The sequence below is a fragment of the Talpa occidentalis genome, unplaced genomic scaffold (assembly GCF_014898055.3).
Source record: "Talpa occidentalis isolate TD23 unplaced genomic scaffold, MPIMG_talOcc4v2.1 talOcc4.9, whole genome shotgun sequence".
Classification (NCBI taxonomy): domain Eukaryota; kingdom Metazoa; phylum Chordata; class Mammalia; order Eulipotyphla; family Talpidae; genus Talpa; species Talpa occidentalis.
In genome coordinates, this window is record NW_023605305.1 from 92,191,388 (window position 1) to 92,214,764 (window position 23,377).

Genomic DNA, 23,377 nt, shown 5'->3' on the forward strand with positions numbered 1-23,377 from the left:
TACAGAAATCACATCTGCAGGGGCCTCCCCTGATGGTGCAGCGGTTGAGCGCTGGGCTGCAAGGCTGCCCGCAGCCTCTGCAGCGCCAGTTCGTTCCCGTGCCTTTGGTGAGGGTCCCACCAAAAAAAAATAAAAGAAAAAAGAAATCACATCTGCTCTTCAAAGAGAGTCTCATCAAGCTGCAAGGAGTCCCCAGGCATTTCTGTAACTTCTGGCTAGGCCAGGCAGCTGCAGGGTGCTGTTCAGGGAACTTATGCAAATCATTAGGTGGTCTCCTTGACCTTCAGGCTCGACTGATTCTATTGGAGCACAAAGAAGGATTTACAGATGTGAAATCTGCTTGTTGGCATCATTTGAGTAAGTAAGAGCATGCCCCTGGGCACAACTGAGCATAACTTTCCTCCCAGCCAGTTGGATGCAAGGAGCTTTGCTGGAGAAAATGCTTCTCTCCACATTGTTCCCCCATCCCTCACATGCTCTGAGCAACTTGAATCATGAAAAAGCCAATGATCATGGCAAGTCAAGTAGGTAACTCTCTGTAACTGAGTGATAGTGGACAGCAGGCAGAAACACACTCTCCCCAGCTTCCCTGCTGTACTGACATTCAGAACTCAAACCCTCAATGACATTGTCTTCTTTTGTGGCTACACCACGCTGTCCATCTCCTGCCAAGGCGATGATTGTTCTAGTGATCGTCTTCTCAAAATAGCTCCACTCCAGGGACAGCCTCATCACATTGCAAGGGAAGGAGAATGAATAGGCTAGCTAGTGCAGACAGAGGGTTTCAGTCCAGCTGCCAATTTAGAAGTTTAGTATGTGGTGGAGGGTCAAGAAGCAAGACACAGTACAGGTGCTTAGAAATGCACAAGACAGGTACAATATAGGGGCAGCCTTAAGAAAAAAAAAGAAATGACTCCCTACACATCTCACATGTACTCATTGTCATGACATGTGCTCATGTCCATTGGATGAGCTACATTTCCTCTGGGAGACAGTGCTTAGCTCCTTGCAGGAATAGGTGACTAATGCACATGGTGAATCATTATAGAATTTCTCATTTCTGTTGGCGTATCCTATCAAGGAACATAAGTTCTATGGGGATTGGCAGGCTAGTCAAGGTGACTCATTTGAGATGGAAAGACAGAACGAGAGAGAAATGGGGGCTGGAGGAAGAATATGAAATTCTATTGGCTATGTTGCATGAAATGGCTATGTTAAATTTTATTGAGTATCATGCTTTGACCAAGAACCTACAAGGTTTAGTATCCTTGTTCAAGGATATTAAATATAGAAGAGAATCCTTTTTTTTCCCTGCTTAAATTTCCCAAGAATCAGAGTCTGTCCCAGCTGATTTTTTTTCAAAGTGATTTTTGTACAGAACTAGAGAGAGAACATAGCATAGGAGAGGAATTATTGGAATTGGAGAGAGCACCAGAATGTCATCCATGCTACATGGTAACCTGGTGACCTTGGGTGTGTGCCTGAAACTCTCTTAACCTCAGTTTCTTTATCTACCTGCCTTACCTTGCTCAGTGTTGTAATTATGAAACAACAGCAGGGAAGGTAGGATGGGAAAATCCTTTGCAAATCAAAGCACAGTGTAAAGATTTTATACTGTGTTTCAATGTGCCCATAAATTTTACAATACTGTATTAGCAAACACTGTATATTGGTTGGCAATTATGTAATACAATTAACCCTGGAACAATGAGGGGGGGAGGGCACTGACAACCCCCAGCTTGAGCAACCAAAACTATTCATTTAACCTTTGACTCCCCAAAGACTTAATTGCTAATAACCTCTTGTTGACTGTACCAATAACATAAACAGTCAATGAATACGTATTTTGTATGTTCTGTGTTCTATACCTTATTCTTACAATATGGTAAGCTAGAGAAATTAAAATGTTACTAATAAAATCATGCAAAAAGGAAATACACTTAGAGGACTAAACTATGTTCAGGGATATTGAAAGTTTATGATGGCTGCTTACAAGAAAATTCACCTATAAGTGGGTCTTCATAATTCAGACCCATGTTGTTCAAGGGTCAATTCTATAGCTTTTTGGGGGGAAAAACTTTTTTTTTCCTGTTAAGCAACAGCTATGTTTTCATAACAGAAAAAATATTAACACAGAGAAACAAAAAAGGTAAACGCAGCCATAATGCTATATGACTATTTATAGTTGTTGCTCTAAGAACACATATCAATTGCAGTTTATAAAGAAAGAAAACAAGCAAACAGGAACACCTTAGAGTCTGAGTGACTTAAAACCCCTGCTTTTTATTAGTAATAAATGCCCATTTTATTTATTGGGACAGTTACATAAACTTAGTATTACTTATTATTGTTTAATCATTGTCAGCTTGAAAGGTAGATAAAATACCGTCTTTCAATTGCAATGTTTTTGACATCTTGAATTGCATTATTTTAAGATCCAGACCAAAAAAAAAAAGTCATTTGTCATTCTTAACCTACCAAGTAAGATTCTTGTGGGGATGGTACATGTAAGAAATCCTAGTGCATCTTGCCAAATACTTGAAATCAAACGAGCTCTGTCAGTTATGTTCAACCCTGGTTCTAGAAAGGAAGCAGATCAGATTTAAAAAAAAAAAAAATCATCAACTGACCTGGTGAAGCTCCAGGCATCAAAGGAAATCTCCAAGGCAGCGGCTGCATGTCAGGATCGTGGGTGGTTAAGGCAGAGTGCGAGCCTGCTTGACAGTTCATCACTGATCACTACTGATATGTCAAGCCAAGTAAAACCCTTTGCGAGAACAAGTCAATAATCGGCAAATTAGATACATGATTAACCTGAGACAACAAGATGCAGTTACTGCTTGGGAGGCCTGCCGAGACTTCACCTTCCACAGTTTTCTTTAGCAAATATTAAAAATGCCTACTTCATCACTCAGTGATGGAGCCATGAGCCTGGTGATGCCCAGAGGCCATGGGTCAGCTAGGACACACCCACTCCTCGGGCCGGCCGATGCCAGGTTGGTACCAGGGTGGAGTGGCATGGAGATCAAGGGGGACGCATCTACCCAGCACATCCCCCTCAGCTGTCTCTGTGGGAGGAGAAGCTCGACAATCCACAATTTGAACAGGGGTAGAAGGAAACTATTTAAGAGCCACAGATGCCAATGATCATACCAAATCAGTGCAAATATGGCAGGTCGAGCATGGGTGGACGAAGATGAAATAAGCTGAGCAAACATGCCTGTCTGTCCTCATCAGCAGAGTTCCCCTAATGACATTTTCACAAAACAAATTGGTAGAGGATGATGAGTGGTGTTAGCTTTTGCCAGTGTGGGTTTATGCCCTTCCAGCTCAGAGCCTTGTTGGAAAGTGAGCACGCTTCTCTAGTCCCCTTCTCTCTTGCCTGAGTAAACTGCACACAGTTTCAAGGAAAGGTCTGGGTCTGGGGACGCTGTAGTATTCTGGGCACCCTGGTTCTGTGGCCCAGTCAGTGGACTTTCCAGTGCCCACTAGCCAGATAAGTGGGCTTTACAGGACTGACCTTCCTTGTGGAGAGCCCCTTTCCAAGGTCAGTGTGGAGGGAGCTCCAGCCAGGCTGGGGCTGTCAGCTTGGCAGCACATCACCTAAGGATTCAGTTGTGTTTTAGAGGGAAGCATATTGTCACAGACATTCTTTCTAGATCTTTCCAAAAGAGCTTGAGATAGGGAGAAAGAGTTCCTGAAACCAAAAACATCTTGGTTTCTTCTGTATTGGACCAAAAGCGAGTCTTTCTCAGGAGACTCCTGGTGATTACCCAGCAGCCTTCTAACAGGAGCCAGAACTGTCATTTCCACCAAGGGTCCTCCTGGGCAGCCCTCAGGCAGTGTTAAGAAGAAGCCACAGAGGGTGCTGGAGTTCCTCAGGAGCCCCAGTGATGAGGGCCATGCACAGGAAAGCAAGGGGAATGTTGTAGAAAAGAGTATTGTTGGGCCTCTCCGGTGGCGCAGTGGTTGAGCGCTGGGTTGCGAAGCTGCCCGCGGCCTCTGCGGCGCCGGTTCGATCCCCGGCTGCTCCCCGGCCACCAGAGGAGGGTCCCACATGGCGCGCAGACCTCTCCTGCCGCACGCTGCTCCCCTCAGCAGTGTATTTCGGTCCTTCTGCCTGCTCTGCTCCCTGCTCTGGCTCTGGTGAATTCTCTCACCTTCCCACGCTTCTGGCTGTACCCAGTGCATGTATAAAACAAACAAATAAATAAATAAAACATGCCTCTATTAAAAAAAAAAATTAAAAAAAAAAAGAAAAGAGCATGGTTTGTCTTCCTGGAACTTGGGGCAAAAGAATTAGAAAACTGACGAGTAAGAGACGGCAGGACACCTATTGACACTCAGTCCCAGACATGTCATCAGGAGTTTGCAATTTTTCTGGGTACTTTTTTCAAGTGAAATCTTACATAGAACATTATACATAAAATGGATACAGTCACTGTTTTATTAGCATACAGTTTATAGTTCAAATGCATATTATTATCACTTAATCTCTGTATTTTTGTTTATCATATGTATATGGGGTGGGGGCAGAGATCATGCTAAACTCAAGACAGTGACTACCTCTAGGAATAACTAGGATACGACAGGAGTTGGGTAAAAAGTACTTGTTTTTATCCATAATAACACTCAAAGGTATGGCAAGCCCTCTCTCCCACACAGAAGCACACAGACTGGGAGCAAATATAATAAAATGTTAACATGTACTCATTTGAGTTGGTTAGAGGATGGGTATTTGTTCCCATATTCTTTATACTTTTCTTAATTTCTGTAATCTCTCTTTCTTTAAGAAAAGTGAATCTATGACAGGCTTGAGTATATTTTGAGTAAAACAAGTGTGAGAGGCTCTAGATGATGACTGTTCTCTTCTGTCCCTCTCAAGATTCAATTTATTTAGTCTGCTTTGTTTGCACCACTTTGAAGAAAATCACAACGTGTGTGTATATGCACACCGTGCAAGTAGCAGCAGTATTTATTTCCTTTAATCGTTTTCTTTTCAAATTCTGGCCACTCTGCTATTAAATTGATCCACAAGCTTGAAAGAGGAATGATAGGACATAATTGTTTCAAGGTTAAATCATTTAAAATATCTAGCAGCTACTCACACTCCTTGCAAGCAGACACAAAAATTGAGATTGAATCCAAAACTTAAACTCAGGCACAATTTTAATTTAAAAAAGACAACCACGGGGCAAGGTGTAGGTTTACCTGGAATTGCACTGCTGGCTTAACACCCTGGGTAAATTTGCACCTTGCTTTGCTCTATGTGCTGCTTGGTTGAACAGGATCTACATGTGCTGTTGCTGAAGCAACTTTTTCTGAGCAGGCACAAGTCACTGTGGATTCAACAAAATCCCAGTGCAGACTTGAAGCTTCCTAAGAGATGACAGAGGAACAGAAGTTCACTTCTGTCTTCACACATGATAGGAAAAGCTTTAGCCCAAGATCTGCACAAAAATCAGTGGCTTCTAAAACATTCAGTGCAGTCCCTCTCACTCCGGGTGTTTTGTAGTGAAGCAAAAATTGTTCTAAGACAAAAATATTTCTTCATCATTTAATCACTTATAATTATGTTCTCCACTCAAGAGATCCCTCCCAGCTTAACACTAATTATAATCCCTCCCAATTTAACACTGATATAATAACAGTTATGGTCAGCATCACTTGAGGGTTATGATCTGATCCACATGAATTATTTTATTCTCTCAGCAACCCTACGAGGCAGGTACTGTTGGGACATTTTACACAGAAAAGAACTGAGGAGGAATTGTGGGTCACCATACTGATCGTAGCAGTCAAGTCCCTCCTTTTCTCTTCTCTGTGGTCCCTCATTTCCAGGGAGCATCCTGCAGTGTGGTATAAACAGCATCAGTGATGGAATAAAATTACAACTCATGCCCCAAATAGAAATTTCATTAACTCAGTGAATATGGTGCTGGCGATTTGTTTTAAAATGCAAGGAGGCCTTGGGAGAGGTGATCTGGCTGAGGTAGCATAGTGAAACACTGCGGCAGAGAAACGTCACAAAGTAGGGGACGAGATTGGTGCACCCGAGAGGGCGATTAGAATAATGTAAAGGGAGGTTCTGGATACTTTGACTGAGCCATCCAGTGTGGTTTTGTGGTTACAGTAATGTCTTTTTTGATTGTGTTGTACTAAACTCAAGCAAAGTTGTATTGTTCTCGGGTTTCTTTATTTCTAAGATGCACGTCATGTTCATCTTTCTACATCTCTGAAAACAGGATGTGCATGCAATTGATGAAGCCGAGAGACAATGAAATGTTTACTGTCAAGTTGTTGTGTATGTATGAAAACTCAGTGTTCCGTCTATTAATTAAAACGTAGTTGCAAGTGTCACCTCGATTTTCTTAAACAGGAGATAAAACTTTTAGTTTCATTTCTCATTTTAATCAAATATTTTGCCAGTTGTTAAAGGCTTTCATTTTAAGTAGACTTTCTTGATTCTAAATTTTCTCAGATGACAAGATCCTACTGTACATAACATGTGAGCATGAAGATCTAAGTGTCATTTTTAAATTTATAAACACATAAATAAAAAATAAAAGTTGACCATTCTATGGAATGCCTATGCAATTGTGCCAGGCAAAATTGAACATGGGCCTAAGAGTGTGGGCTGGTCCAGACTGCCTGGCCTAGATTTTCAGCCTTTGGTACTTTCCAACTGTGTGACCTTAGGCAAGTTACTCACCCTCTCTGTTCCTCAGTTACCACATATGTAAAATGGAGAGAATAACATTACACATTCATAGTGTTATGAGATGTAATCTTTATAAGGTATCTAGAACTGTGACAGCAGTTGGCATCGTGGAGGGAGGGCGTGAGATGCAGTATGGGGTGCCAGGTAAGGCCCAACATTCTAGAATCATCCTGGATTTAAATCTTATCTCTGTTCTGTAGTGGTCTGATGTTGGTGGACAAGTCTCTCTAGAATTTGTTTTGCCATCCATAAAACGAGGACTCTGCCTCATCAGGTTGTTATGAGAATAAATGAGATAATGCCTAGCAAATAGTAAGCACCCCATGGAGATCAATCAATCAATCTGACTGGTTCTCAGACCTTACAGCTCACTTGTAGGTAACCTAGCAAGCAGCAGCCTCAACAGGGAGAAAGGCAAGGTCTCTGGTGGAAACCGATGCTGATAGGCAAACTGAGTTTCTGCTGGTCCTGCTGTAGGCTCTATTTCAGATTTCATAGATCAAAGTCTTCCAACTCAGTCAAGTGATTCCTAACTCTTCTCAAACCTTCTATATATATATGCAAGGTGACAAGGGTTTGAGCTCCTCTCCTGGGGCACTCACAGTGCATCCAACTGTATCCAGCCCCAGCACACCCCTCCATGGGAAGGGAGGGCACAGTGCCCACATGCATCCTGCTGGCACTGTCCTGGAGTATGTTTCTGAAACCAGCACCATTCATCATCTTCTGAGCGTGTTCCCATCCCTTGTGTGTTAAACTCATCAATTGTTAGTCATTACTCTCACTGAAGAGTTGGGTAGAAGAGGTTCAAGAGCATAAAAAATTAGGCCACCATTTCTAACCTCTGGGGGGTTTTAGGGCAGCTTCTTCCAAGATATGCTGCCTGAAGAGATGCTTGGTGGGTGAATTCAGGGGATAAAGAGCAAGGAAAGAGAGAAAGAGGTTTGTAAGCAGAGGACAAAGAAGATACCCCTTGTATGGCCTGTGTCACTCTTCACCTCTTTCTAGAAGTCATGCCTTTCTTTTGTGATCACTAGCCAACAAGGACAGCACTTTCCCTTTCAGAACTGACTTGAACAAGGCCAGGAGTGACCCAGGAGACCAGCCTCTCTGGAGGTTGAGCAGCTGAGTTGTGCAGACTTCCAGCTGTATACATAGCCCCAGACAGGAATACATGTTAAAGGGAAAAAGTAGCCAGACACCCCCAGACCTCTGCAATCCCCTTATAACTGAGAGTGCAAACTTCTGTAGCTCCAGGAAAAGTCTTGAAAGCAGGATTCAGGGTTTTCAACTGTTGTCCCTGTTCTCAGAAGTTTCATGTGATTGGGTAGACATTCCCCGAGGAAGAACCCACCTTCAGGTAGATCCACCACTCCACCAGAGGCAGGCCACGATGCTGAAGTTCACAGCATTGACTAGGCGCCTAGTGTGTACTGCAGGCCAAGGGACTGCTGCAGTGGGTGGGGTGGAGCTGGCCCTGACTTGGGCAGCTGGTGGGCACTGTCATTGAGGCCCCTCCAAGAATTCCCAGGAAGGTCCATCTTCAAGAAAATGCATTGTCTCTGCCTTGCCCTGCCAGCCTCGTGACTTAAGGTTATTCCTGCTTCTTCTAGGAGTCCCACTCTGAAACAGCTCTGAGAAGGAAGCTGCCAGGATATGCAGTAGAGTCTGGGGACAGTGTTCACTCCTTTATGTAGGGGACCTTTATCTGTCACTGTTCGTTTCCCATGCCCTCTACATTACCCTGCACCTACCAGAGACATTCAAAACCTACTCCTTTGACACTGGTCCACAATATTAGGCTTGATGTATAATGGGGATAACTTGGCAAACACCATGGTCTGCTTTTCTTCAACCAGCAAAGCCCCAGAGCCACTATGAACCCCAGAGGGTCCTCCTAGGAACCAGGGCAAAAGGAAGATCTGAGGTTGCTCTGCAATGTCAGCTCCACAGAGCCGAGACAGTGAGTCCCCCACACATCTCCAGTGCTCTCAGAAATGCTTGTCCATAATAGGTCTCAGTGAGGGTCTGATGGTACTTGGACACTGTGGCCTGCTGGTGCCCACCACAAATGGGCTAACCAGCATCTTTCTCACTGCCTGGACTTCATGCCACTCTGCCAATATTCATTCAGTCATACTCAGCTCGTTCTGCCTCTGAGCCTTTGCACAGGCTGTTCCCTCTGCCCAGAATGTTCATCTCTGAGATTTGCATGTGGCTTCTCTGGTACTTTTGTCAGCCTCTGCCCAGTGTGAGCCCTTTCCTGACAAGGGAAGCTAAAACTAGATACCCCTTTACATTCTAGCCCCAAATCCTGCTTTAGTTGTCATAAATGCACTTAATTTAGGTAAAATTTATGGGCCACCCAGTGTATACATTTTGAGTGCAATGCCTGATTTCTAAAATTGAAAACTGGTCCTCCCTGGTGGAACAAGGGTTTAAGATGCAACCTATGAAGCTATCCGCAACCACTGCAGCACAAGTTCGATCCCCGGCCAGGGAACTACTGACATGGTGCAGCAGACCTCTCCTAACTCGCTCACTCTCCCCTCAGCAGTGTATTTTAGTCAGTCTGCCTGTTCTGTTCCCCACTCTGTCTCTGGTGAATCCTCTCACCCCCCACACACACCTCTGTCCTGTACCCCAGCTCTTGTATGCATAAATAAATAAATCTTAAAAAAATTGAAAGCTATCTGAACAAACATCAACACAATCATGATCTAGAACACTGCCACCCACAAAGGTCTTGATCACCCCATGCCAAGCACTGATAGAACCACTTTCTGTCACGAGAGATTAGCTTTGTCTCCCTGGAGTTTCATAAACAGAGGACTCTGTGCTCTTTTGTGTCTGATCTCTTTGTCTTATCTAATGTCAGTGGGATTCACCCCTTTCTCTCTCTTTATCAGCAAGTAGATTGCTAATTGTGTGGGTAGACTATAATCTGTTCATCCACCTGTTGATCGGATCTGGGTTGTCTTAGGTTTGTTGTCTTTTTTTTGTCCACAGTCCTCAACAACTATCTGACATCCTCTCTTCACTGATAGTATCAGTCCCTGGAAAGCAGGAACCTTTTCCTGGTCATTCACTGCTGGCTTTCCAGTGCCCAGAGTGCCAAACACATAGTAGTTGCTCAGTAGTTGTTGAATGAGGTCTGGGCAAGGCACAGGCTTGAGAACTGGCCTTTACATCTTTCCTATGAACCCCAGTCTCCATCCCTTCAGGCCTCCTAGTGAAAGTAGATGTTCACGGGAACCCCCTGCCCAGTCAAGGCTGGCTCAGTTTGTCTGCATCCTGTGATACTTCCAGTGATTTCTCTAAATTCCTGTGGCTTATTCCTCTTGCAGCTCTGTCGTTTTCCTGCCCTGTGACACCCAGGAAAGCCACTCACTCTCTTTGCTGGTTTCCATGAAAAATTTGGTCACATCAAGCATCTTTTCATTTCCCTTCATTTTTTCTTTTTCTCAGATTTGGGAGTATGGAGAGGGAGTCACAGGAGGAGGCCACACTGTGGTGGGTGGACCCCTGCATCTTGCTGCTCTGCCCCTCCGCTCCTTTAACCTCTCTCTAACTCTATTCTATTTCTAGTTCCTTTGTCTTTTCCAGGATTGTCCCCCTACACTTGACCCCTAGTCTGCTTTTCCTTCCCAGGGACAGAGAACAAAAGCTTGATCTCCCACGAAATGCGAGAAGCTGGCCGGTACCCAAACAGGAGGCATGTTGGTTCAGTGGGTTGAGCAGCCTGCAAGGCAGTGGGTGAAGAGCCAGCTCTCTGTAGCCAGCCACTTGGGTGTGAATCCCAGCTCCCCACTTATCAGCTCTTGAGCACAACACCCAACCTCTTTTTGCCTCAGTTTCCTTTTAGGCATTTGGCTCCCATAGGGCTATTCCAAGCACTAGGGCATACATATGAATTGCATAGCACAGTGCCTGGCTTTAGTAAATGTCACCTTGTAGTATCATCTGAGGAGTTAGCGATACAAACATAGCAAGTCTGCACGGTCTTCACAAAAATTACCTCAAAACTTTCCCTCAAGTGTATGCATCCTCTCAAATGTTAAGTCAGCAAGTCCTCACTGTGTTAGTATGACCTTCACCGGGTGTTCTTTCCTTAAGGCCTAATGGTTTTCATTCATGCAGCCTTGATCTTTACTGAGCACCTACTATGTGCTAAATTCTGCTGTAGGTTCAAGGGGTCCCATGTTGAGTAAAACAGACTAGTCTTCTGCTCTTAAAAAATGTGTACCAAGAGAAGGGAGAGGAACTATAGATTAACTAGATTAGGCATGACCTTTTTTCCCCCAAAGAGTGATGAGTTTGTGCTGAGGATGGAAATGAAAAGTGACAAAGGCATTTAAAATGGGTAGTCAGGGGCCATTTCTTAGAAAACTCGAAGCGACCTCCCCTAGGTAAGTCTTGTGCAAATCCAAATTAAGTCCTTGCTTCATCACCAACCATGGTCAATGGCCCAGGGTCTGTTACTGAACTTCTCTACCAAGAAATTGGGGTAAGAATAGGTTTCTGGAAGGATGAAATGAGATCACATATGTCAGCATTTGCCATGATGCCTGGCACATAGCAAGTGCCCAGAGAGAAAAAAATAGACTCCTTGTTTTCGATGATTCCTTTTTTTCACTGTTGTAAGAGAATCTCTGATGAAAGAACCCAGAATTCCACCTGTGGAGATGCCTTTTCTCCTGATCCTTATTTTGAGGCACTGCTTTGAGTTCCTCTCCGTCTTCGGCTGCTTGATCCTTCACGTGGAGCCTGGGTGATGCTCACCGCAGTGTGCAGACGCAGCGTGTTCCTGTTGGAAGCTCAGGCTCGGGCTCGTCTCGTAGCTGGTAGACGAGAAGCCCCAGCAGTGCCCACGCTGGGCCAGTTGGCATCGGGTTAAGTGACTGGGACAGTGTAAGTGGGGACCCAGAGGGGGGTCCTGAGAAAGACAGGCAGACAGGCGAGGCCCTGCTCAGAGAAGCCAGCCCCCTCCTCCCAGAGCATGACCCTCAGCCCTCAGCCCCTTTGAAAGAGAAAAAAGAAAGCGCACTGAGCTTTAATGAGGAAACAGCCAGGCATCCTTTGCCACAGGCCTGGCTGGAGGCAGAAAGACATGAAGGGGCCCCCAGGAGTGTCCCACGGCCACCCGTCATTCCCGTCCTTGTCACCAGATGTGACCAGAGACCGTGTGGTGATGAGGCTTCAAGCAGCCGTGGCTCTTGCATGCTGCTCCCCTACCATCCTACCAACTGTTGAGCATGCCCTGCCATCTGAGGCGGAATCAGCTTCAGACATTGGAAGGCCAGGGACGCTGCCAGCTTGGAGCCAGGGAGCGGCAGGCCGTCCGTGGGAAATGTCAGTCTTTATTGCTTTTCTCATCCCCGTCGACCCTCGGCAAGTAGATGTTCCAAATAGCAGTAAAGTTATTTTTCCCCTTTCCCGGGGTCCTGGGCCCAGTAATAACACCTTCCTGAAGGGCATCGAGGCTGTCTTTAACCTTGTCCTCTTTGGCAGGTGTGTGTCAGTGTGGCTTCCAGAAGCCTCTCCCAGCTGCACGCTCCCTGCCTGTGACGCCTTCCCTTCTGGGAAAGTGACAGGTGCCCGCGCACAGGTCCAGCCTCCTCTGAGCTCTCCTCCCGCTCCTCTGGAAGCCCATGAAGTTATCTTAATTACCATTCCTCCTTGGTCTCTGCCAAGAAGTGGGGGAGATTTATAATTGGATCAGTCAAATATTTGCTGCAGTTTATTTCTTTGCCTCTCGAGCCCCTCGTAAAAGTTGCATTTTCATGCCACTTTCGGGTATGACTGATGACTCAAAGCACAGTCCTCACATTGCACTCCAACGCTGGTTATTTTTCAAAGGTCAAGGAAAAGAGAACATTGGAGGCCATGGGGGGAATGTTGATTTTGGGTTATTGCACTCACCCCTTGGGTGGCTTTTATTGCCTAGTCAAGAGAGACAAGCTGCCTTGGGAGACAGACCTCCCCCCAGAGCCAACCCTGATCAGAATTTGGTCACATGCCCCCAAATCCTCTTCCAGGGCTTCTGCAGATCTGTCAGATAGTGTGTGCTATGAAACATCTATCTCAATCTGCCCAGCCCAGCGTGTCCCCTGAGCATCCACTGCATGCTGGATTGTTCATGACAGGCTCCTGGAACAGAGGAGACATGTCCCTGGTACGAGGCCTGGAGTCCATCCCCAGTACTGGGGCATGAAAAGGAAGCTGTGGCCAGGGCTTGAGCTTTTGGAAAATGGGCTCCTTCTAGTGGCTGCCTGTCTGCCAAGCAAGCTGGCCAGGCTGTGGTCGAGAAATCCTAGAGAGCAGAGACTTGCCTGCACCAGATGGTCTCTCTGCAAACCAATCTCTCGCTGAGCTCCTCCTCTCCCTGCCCTGGAAGGTAGTCTCTGTATCTACCTGGGTTGATCCATCTTCTTTCCAGCCTCCAGCTCCTCCCCAAGTTAAAGCAGCCAACAACAGTGCTCTACATGATGCCGCTAGGTATATGGCAACCTATGACCAGAGGAGCCATGTATTCCCAACCATGGTCCACTTCCCAGAGTGGAAGGAGAAACAAGAGATGCGAACCAGAACTAACCCAAACAAAGTGGCATAAACACGCTACACACGCTGGTTTTGAAGTTGATCAGCCGAAAGCATGGGCATTCCATCTTGAGTGTTCTCTTCTCCCTCTCCATAAGAATGGAAAGCCTGTTGGAACTTACCATGTTCTTGGGGAGTGAACTGGGAAGGAAGAGAGGCATGAGGTCAAGAAATCTGATAGCTAGGCTGAAGTGACACATAAGCCCCAACGTTTCAGTGTCTTAATTCAATAAGTGCTTATCGCTTGCTCATGTCACAGTTTCAGGCTCTCCTCCAAGTGCTAATTCCAGGATCCTGGCCTCTGCTGTCTGGTGGCTCCACCATCTGGCTTGAAGGGTCCTCTGGCAGTCTCCAGAGGCGGAGGGGAATGGAGCACGTGCGTGCAGCAGATGGTAGCGCATGTTTCGTGGCAGGATCTAGAAGTGGAGAACATCCCCCAGTGTGTGTTGCTTTGACTGGAACACCGCATGCTCCCAGCTACCAGCAAGGAGGCTGGAAGAGAGCAAGGCCTGTCTGTGGCAATGGCTAGCAGTTTCCACCACAGTGGTCACCAAGGAACAGGGTTAAAAGAGGAGGGGAAAGAAGGCAAGAGAGGGAGCATAGAAGCCCATAGGAAGAAGGCATGCATTGCTCACCATCCCATTGAGAACTGCCAAGGAAAAGCATAATGACCTTGAGAAAGTTGACTCTTGAATCTTGATGATACGTATGAGTGTGCACATGTCTTGGGCACAGCAGCCATCATGTTCTCCATTGAGTAGTCCATGAGTCAGGTGTGCTGATTACAACCCCACCCCTTTCTCTCCCAGGCAAGAAAGCACCCTGGAAGGCAAGGGAGTGTGTGTGATTATTATTAGAGACAAAGCGTTGAACACATTCCACTTGAATTTCCTTACAGTGGAATTATTTTTACAAATTCAGCATGGTATCCATTTGCTATTTCTTGGTCAGACTCTGCTCCAGATGACTTAGATACAGCAGTGAATTATATATAATGCAGACAGCAGACACTTTCAAGGTAGGTATGTTTGTCACCTACCAAAGACTACCTGATCTAAGCACTTTACACGCTTTGGCTCATTTAATCCTTAGAACAGTGTTTTGATAGAGGTGCTATTATTACCCCCATTTTGAAGATGAGGAGACCGAGGTACAGGGAATGTAAGTAGCTGTACAAGGTTCACAAGCTGTGAAGCAGAGCTGCAGACTCGACCATCTCACTCTTGACCAGCCCGCCATGCAGATGAAATCTGTGCCCTCCTGGAGTTTATAGTCTTCTGAGGAGACCACCGTGGACATAAAGATGAAGCGTGTTGTTTCATTGCTGACATCAGCAATTAGTCAGGCACAATAAAGGTACATAGGGTCAGAACATGGCAGACACAGGGTCCCGCACTTGCCCCCTTGCTCTAGCTGAGCCTCGCAGGCTCATCAATTCTTCCTTAAGTGAAAATTGCCCTCCATACTCCTGTGCAGGGACTCTGAGGAGCCAGCCAGAATTGATGTCCTCTCTCTCCTCTGACAAATGCTCTTCTCCAGAGTCATTTGAGCGGCCAGACAGCCAGCATAGCTGCTGGTCCTCAGCCATTTCTGTGCCGTGGGCTGGTCAGCCAGCGCGGTGAGAAATGACGGATGCCCGAATTAATAATGAGCAGTGGCCCCACACAAGTAATCACCTTCCCCCAAACTTTCCCTCGTGGGGGTGATATCCTGGACCCCAAATGAAGTATATCCTCACTCTGGCACCAACAAAGTCACACTCATTCCTCTGGCAGACAGCAATTTGTAGACATAGGCCTTGGTAGTTGGACACTTATGAGGTTGCTAAGAAACAAAATGCTTTGGTTACAAAGGTCCCCAAAGCAGTACTGGTTTATCCTATCTCTTCAGATCATTTGTTCAATCCCAAAAGGACAGCTGTGACCCATGGGATAGGAAATAGAGGGGACACTAAATGCAAACACTCATTTCCCAACAGTGACCATCTCCAGCCACCCCTGCAACATAAGACTGCAACCATAGCTTCTCTTCTGTGATGGCCAGGATTTGCAAAGAAGTGACTCGGAGTCTCTGGGTATTAAATATAATGACTGTTATATACCCGGCCCTGCCCTAGGCATTATTTTATGTCAACCTTATACTATCCCTTAACTTTGGGTCTTAGGATTCCCTGGTATGCAAACCTGGTAGGGACTAAAAGGAGAGTCACCATACATCAAACTATAGCAAATGGCAGCATTAGAATTCAGGCCCCAGATTGTCTGATAGTGAAGTCTTTGTATGTAAGATGCTAGAGGCCTTTGTATTCAATTATAGGGGAAACTGACTAGTCTGATGGTGGGGAAGTCACATCCATAGGTTCCTGGAGTTTGATTTTGTAAAGTTGGTGAAAGGGGTTACAGTTGAAGTGTGTAACCTCTAAAAACCTTGTTATGATGGGGAAAGTGGTGAGAGAGAGCTTAATCCACAGTGGTAGTTTTTATCTGCTAAAGACCTTCATGGTGAATGTTCTCTGGAAGTCACAGTGCAAATGTCTTTTCTGTGCAGTGATTTTGATAGAGTTCACAAGATTAGTCCATTTCTACCAGAGTCTTATCGATTTTCTTGTCAACAAGTAAGAAACATTGGTGTCCTCTTTGCCTTTTCCTCCATCCTCTCTGTCCAACCCCACAGTTGAGCACTGTCCCCTCTTCCTTAGAAATGTTCTTCCAAATTAGTCTCCCCTTCTCATTCGCTATCCTAATCAAGACGCTTGTCACCTCACACCTGCATGTCTGCGATTGCTTCCTAGCTGGTTTTCCAGCTGCTTTGTATTCTCCCCTCGAGAACATCTCATATCTTGCCTGCAAATACATTGCTCAGGACATTCCTTTCATCATACCAGTCACTATTCAAGAATCCTCAGTGGCTCCCACTTGCCCATTACAGGATTGCACCACTCTTGAGAACAGGATTCCCTTGAGTGACACTTGCTCTCCACATCCCTCCCATCATAGTAGCCTTCAATTAACAGATCACTTCAGTTCTGAACCTAGTTTCCATTGAAACAGAGTTTCATATTAGTTGTTGAATTATCTGAGGCTAGACGCAGTAAGGGCATGGATATTATAGCTGAGAGCTAGTTCCAAATTCTTACTTGGCTATTTAGTTGCTGTGAGACTTGACAATTCATTTAACTTCTCTAAGCCTCTATTTTCTTATCTCTACAATAAGGTACCAGCAAAGGGCCTATTTAGGGTTTTTTACAAGAATTCTATTTTGTGTTTGCTCTATACCAAGCACTGTTGTAAATGTAATTAATTGTATTCCTTATAACAACCATATGACATAGGTACTATTATTTTCATCATTTTACAGATAAGAAAGTTAGGATCAGACAGGTGAAGCTACCAAGTGCCAGATTCTCTCCCAGATACTCTTGGTGTCATTCTTTTTTTTTTTTTTTAAGATTTATTTATTTATGAATACAAGAACTGAGGTACAGGCCAGAATTGGGAGGAGGGCAGTGAGAGGATTCACCAGAGACAGAGTGGGGAGCAGAACAGGCAGATTGACTGAAGTACACTGCTAAGGGGAGCAGTGGGTGAGTCAGGAGAGGTCTGCTGTGCCATGTGTGTAGCTCTCTGGCCGGGAATCAAACTTGTGCTGCAGTAGCTTTTGATAACTTCACAGCGCTGTGACTTAACCCCTTGTGCCACCAAGGAGGCCCTGGATCTCATTCTTAACTCCTCTGCTCCACCACCTCCCCTGAGTAAATGATCAGTAAATGTCAGCTTCACCTGTCTGCCATTATTAAGGGTCCATTATTTCTTGTCTGAATCTCTTGGGAAACCAGCTACATTTTGGAGTTCAAAATCTAAGGAATTATGAAAGTTATACTTGGCACATACTATATTATGTAACACCCCAGTGGAAACTAGACCAAAACCCACATCTCACAAACAAGAAAAGGAAAAAGGAGAAATACAATGCTTTGTGTCTTAAAACTTTTTTTGGGTTTCAGAACTGCAAAAAAGATACCATGGTCTCGAGTAATGAAAGCATTAGCCATAAATATATGATAAACAGGGGCCGTTATTACAACTTGTGCAATCCTTGTTTGGCTAGACTAGCTCCGAGTGAACTATTTCTCAGTTTACTGCAGGGGAGGGATGGGGCCAGGCCTGCCAGCCTCACACTCGCTCTCTCCCTTCCTAGTATGACTTCATGGAGCGTCTGGACGGGAAGGAGAAGTGGAGTGTGGTGGAGTCACCCAGGGAGCGCCGGAGCATCCAGACCCTGGTTCAAAACGAAGCCGTGTTTGTGCAGTACCTGGATGTGGGCCTGTGGCACCTGGCCTTCTACAATGATGGCAAAGACAAAGAGATGGTCTCCTTCAACACCGTTGTCTTAGGTAGGTGTGGGGTGTCTGGGTGCCTTCCCCATCCAAGGGAAGTTTGGGAACATTCTGTATTCCTCTGTGGGAGAGGTCATTTCTACTGGGGAGGAGGCTGGTCCAGAACACTTCACTTACACCTCCTGGCATCATCCATGTAAAATGAGCCCTGATTGAAACTGGATGCTGCTTATTAAATCACAGAAGAGCCACTGTGAGTCCAAAAAGCCTGGCTCCCCTCTTGGCCACACCACTCAAGCAAGTCCCTGGGCTTTTATAAGCCCCACTATCTCTATGGCTCACTCCCAGGGCTACTGTGAGGATTAAATAGAATCAAGTATGGAAATCTCCAAGCCGGTCGTCTAGCCAAACACTCACCATTCACATTAGCTGACAGTTTCCCTTAAAAATTGAGAAAAGCCCAAAATAAAAAAGTAGAAAAAGAAAAACTTAAAATTGAATCAAGAAAAGGATATAAACACATGGAGGAAAAAAGCCTGTCTTTGTCCCCATGTAGGTGAAACTCAAAATGCTGTAGTCAAGCTCTTGACATACGCTGGCATGTTCTAGCCCTGCCCTTTATTAAAACTAAAGTTCTGTCCAAAATTTCCTCTTATATTATCATACAAACCCCTTAAAGGGTAATGAGCTTAGGAAGATTTTATTGAAGGTTTCTAGAAACCCTAAGAATTTTAGCAATCAAATAAGCTACTGATGCTTTCATTACATTTATTTTGTCATTAGGTTTCAATCTTCTAACTGTTGATAACAACAGCTCCTGGTTAGCACCTCTGTGAATTATGGCAGATTGTTAGACCCATTTCCAGTGGTATAAATGAAGGTTCAGAAAACTGAGTCCCTCAAGGTCCCAGCATGCGGAACTGGCCCTCTGGGCTTTGCTGTTGCCTTTCTACAGCAGTGTGCTGCCCCAGCAGCTGTAGTTTTAGAACTCAAAGTTCACTGGAGAAGCATAGATAAGGTGGTTTCACGGGGAAAGACCTGTTTGATCCAGGATTAAATACCAGCTTTCTGTCCCAACCTTAACTGGGAAAGGCATGTATCTCCCTGAGTCTCAGTAACATGACTTTTAGGCATAAATCTCGGACAGCTGCTTGAGAAGACTGCATTTTCAGAACTTCTCTGTTCGCCTCACAGATTTCTCTGAGGACTTTCCTGGTTCTTGAAACAATTATATGAGCCATCCTGGAAATCAGGTGGCAAGTCTTCATCAGTTTTGGAGTGGTGAAAAGCCAGATAGGATTTGGTGTTGGTCTGGCATTGAAGTGAAGCTTCATATCCTGTGCTAAGGGGAGATTGATTCTATCAAGCTTCTAAATCTAAATTAGAATCTTCTATCAAGATTCTTAATGCTTGAAAGCAGGAGTTGGCACACTTGTAGCCTATGGGCGGAATCTGGCCCACTGCCTGTCTTTATAAATAAAGTTTTATTGGAGCATAGCCATGTTCATCTGTTCACATGTTGTTTATGGCAGCCTTGACGACAAAGTTGGGTAGTTGCGACAGAGATGGTTTGGCCCACAAAGCCAAAATATTTACTGTCTGTCCTGTTACAGAAAGAGTTTGCCAACCCCTGTTCTTAAACTAATGTCATAAAGTTTATATGATGAAAATTACTTGAGAAATCTTCCTCAGTTAGGGGCAATTTTCCAAAATCACATTGTGTGTGTGTTAATGGGGAAAAAAAGGTAAAAGGTTAAAAACCAGCCTCACAAAAGGAAAACACTGACTACAACCTTGAAATTTGTGTAAGGTATTGAGAGGAAAAGTAGTTTTTAAGACAAGGGGAAAATTGCTATCCTTTTTTGTTACTTTTGGCTTAAACTCAAAAGACCTGACAGATACACAACCACACGCACCACATCCAGCCACTGACTAAGTTGGAGTGTAAAAGAACTTGGTGAAATGGTGACTAGTGCACAAAACTACACATTTACAGGTGGTTGACTGTTTGGTAGGGACCCCCTGAGTCCTCCCCCAGAGTGGCCCTAGGAGATGGGTTCTGCCAAGATTTTATTTTCCAGTTGAGGAAGCCAGGACTGGGAGAAGTTAAATGCCCTATCCAAGTGCACACACAGCTCATACAAGGTAAAGTCAAGACTCAAACTCTCCAGAGCTGTGTTTTTAACCACCAGATTGCTTTGGATTCTTGCCAAGTAAATCCCTTTCCCCCTGCACAGCAAGTTTTCTGGGGGGCAGATTATCTAATAATGGCTTCTGCCCTCCATCTCCTCTGTCCACATAGGCACAGACATGGTGGTAGCGCAGTGCCCTTCCCCCAGGCCATTACCCTCACTCCCAGTCAAGCTGGGAATAGCAATTCTCCCCCAGGATTTCTCTTGTCTGGACTGTAGCTCCCAGAGAAAGTCAAAGGTAATCGGCCTAATAGTTGGGCAGACATCTTGATAGAGCAATGATAGTAATTGGCCTGAAATGCAGGGGAAAGAACAGTGTTTTATTTGGTTCAGAGGTTCTCCCACACATATCTATTATCAGGACGTTCTCTATCAGGAGCAGCCAGCAGCACCGAAAGGCCCTGTGATATGAAACAGAAGGAAAAAAGTTAGACGGGTGTCAACCAGCGATCACACTAAATATACCTCTGACTCAGGGAAGTCTTTTGATGTGTTTTGGAGAGAAGCAGCCTGCTTGCAGAAATGAGTTTCATCTCAGGGGACAACAGTGGCGTTCTTGAAGCACAGGGCAGGTTGGGGGGGCCTCCGCCTGGGGCAGAAGCCCCTTTCTGGGCCCTGTTCTCAATCGCCTGCCAGCCTTGCCTGAAGAAAACTTAAACCAAAAAGTGTGACATAAAGGACAACTGATCATACCCCCGTAGTCATATTTAGTTGAGTCAGAATTAGGGAACCATTAGGGTGGGCTCCTTTTACATCCTGGAAGTACGATGAAATTGTGTTTTTTCCTTCAAAAACTGGAGAAATGCTTCAAATATGGACCTTGAGAAAATTGAATGCAAAGTCCTCTTCATTGGAGTTTTTGCTTGTTTTATTATTACTTTTTAATTGTATTTTTTTAATTGAGGTAGTGTTGGTTTACAACTGCATGAAAAGAATAGTTGCAGCAAGTATAGGAACATAGAGAAAGGTGTTCAGAATCCAGGCTAAGGGAGATGAGAAAGTAAGACACCCAGGAGCTAAAAGTTTGCTAAACTGAGACTTAAGGATAAAGAGCCAGGGAAGTTTTCTATATCAGCAGAGTCTGTGCAAAGACCTCAGTTATTTTGCATGGAACTGTGGTAGCACAGAGCTCTGTGGTTCTTCATTGCTTTATCTTCAAAGATACTAGGTTTGGGAAGAGGGAGTTTTGACTTCTGCAATGTCAGTTCCTACCAAACCATCCCCAGACCCAAAAGCTCCATGAGAAGCAGTCTCTACCACATTGTAGGAATAACTTCTGAAAATGCAAACTGAATAATACTATTCCTATATTGAAAACACTTCATTTCCCCCCATAGGTCCCAGAATAAAACCCATCCCATCCCTAGACAGAGCATCCCCCTACCTGATTCTCTCCAAATTCATCTGTGTCACTGTCTTCCTTGTTAGTAAACTTTCAGCCTCATTGGATTCTTTGCTGCTTATTGTCACCCTAGGGCCTTTGCATAAATTATTCTCCAGCCAGAATACTCTCTCCTTGGCTCTTCCTGTCCTCCCTTCCCTGTTCCAGCTCATCCTTCAGTGTCATCTGCATAGAATAAAGAGGCCCTCCCTGGCCATCCTCTCCAAATAGCTTCCCCTGTTACTCCCTGTCACAATATGCTACTCTGTTGGCAGCACTTATCACAATTTTAACTTGTTTCATTTATATGATAATCTTACTTTTGCCTTGTATTCTCTGGGACAGTAAAAGCTCTATAAGGGCAGGAAGGATACCCATGTTATTCACCACTGTATGTCCAAGCCCTCATGCAGTGTCCTGCATACAAGTGTTCAGTTAACAAAGCTAATTGTGTGTCAAAAATAGTAACAGGTCTGAGCTCTGACCCTAGTTTTAAGCTAACACAATAGCTGCCAGAGTGCCATTGATCTTACCAGAAGACATGAGACTCCTGGGTCAGAGACAAGAGACTTTGTCACTCTGAGCAATGCCATCTCCAGAGCTACCTGCACAGGTACCAGTTCCCACAGGGTAGTGCGAACAGGATTAGGTGTTACCTGTGCATGTAGGGGGTTCCCTTAGAGGAGGGAGACCCTGACCTTACTGCACTGCATATCTTAGTGCATCAGGGAGGCTGCCTGTGCTGTGCTCCAGAGGGAGACAGTATCTGTGTCATGCTGCGTAGTCAGTAAACCTGCCCCTAGCCCCAACACAGGCACCATTTCTGTCTTCCAAGGCTGCTCACTATGCAGACAACTGTGAAAAGGTAGCCTAGAACTAAGGCTGTCTGTACCACTGCTCATAAAACGTTCAGAAACCCGGGAGGCCATGGAGAATTGACTCTCAGCATCATCTGGAATTGCTGCTATTTGACTTGCCAAAGCAGCAACTTCATGGGATTCCACCTAATGCTTTCTGAATGATGAGTGAAAGATGAATAGATGAGACAAATTTGTAGCCACTTGGATACCTCTCAACCCACCTTTTGATGGTAAAATTCAAGGAGTCTCCACCTGAAATGTGCATGTTAGGCATTCAAGAAATGGGCTTGATGGAGTCTATGGTCTTTTACCTGATTTTGAAAAGGCAAACACACTCCCTGATTTTCCCTCCAAGTGCCAGAAACTAGCCCTCGCTGGTGGTGGAGGAAGAGAGCAGAGAAGGGAATCACTGCAGCAGGGATGTGCCACTGCCTGGCTGGGTTTTTCAACCCAAGGTAGGAGTAAGTGGGAAATTTGATTTCAAGGAAAACCCATTTACCTTATTCTCAGGAGACAGCACTAGGAATAGTTGGATGTTATGGTCTCTCGAGCCTATCACCTTGTCAGTGGCCCTCTCTCTGTAAGGACTGGGTCACCTTTGGGACATATTGGCTTGTCTTTTTCTTTTTATCATCTTAATAATTTAGAAACTGAGAGTCTGAATGTGTTTATTTTAATTTAAGGCAAAAATAAGGATAACAATAACTTTAAAAGAATATTTCCATGCAGACCCAAAACAACATGAGAAAGTTCCAAAATGATCCCTTTGAAGGTATTACCTGTGAGTGCACATAGAAAGGTAAATCATGAAATAAGATGGCCGTGCAGGCTAGAACAAATGTGAACTTGTTGATTTTCATGGAAAATAAGATCTGCAAAAGCTAGGCATAAAAGGACTGTTTTGTAACCCAAAACCTATGACTTAAAGAACCTCCAAAGCATGCTTCGCTTAATCAGTCTTACATTTTTGGATTTTTCTTTAATTAAAATTCCTTACAGAAGGGATTTTTTTTTTTTTTTTACTCCACCACCCTGAGATTAGGGAAAATCACTGTCATTTGAACACTTATCCTCTATACCTGAGACTAAAAGCTGATATCCCACCTACCAGATTGGCAGGATGATATTTAGGAGACAGAGGTGTCATGGTGTTTTAAAAATGTTGACATTCACACACGGGAAATTTCAGTTTTTAAATACAGTTAAGTAGTTTCTTTTGAAAATGCGAAAGCTGCATTAGGCCTGCACGCTGCCTAGACTGAAGAGCAGTGGTTATTTCCGTGCATT

The 23,377-nt window shown here is 44.8% G+C and overlaps 1 protein-coding gene across 7 annotated transcripts in view; it reads left to right on the plus strand.

Moving 5' to 3' along the window:
- TENM2 (teneurin transmembrane protein 2) overlaps positions 1–23,377 on the plus strand; it is a 3,493,894-nt gene that overhangs the window by 3,323,256 nt on the left and 147,261 nt on the right. For all 7 annotated transcript variants that reach the window (XM_054691588.1, XM_054691585.1, XM_054691584.1 and 4 more), the window contains one exon: positions 17,519–17,714. In XM_054691588.1, the coding sequence (XP_054547563.1) occupies positions 17,519–17,714 (196 nt within the window). The remainder of the gene's footprint in view (positions 1–17,518; positions 17,715–23,377) is intronic.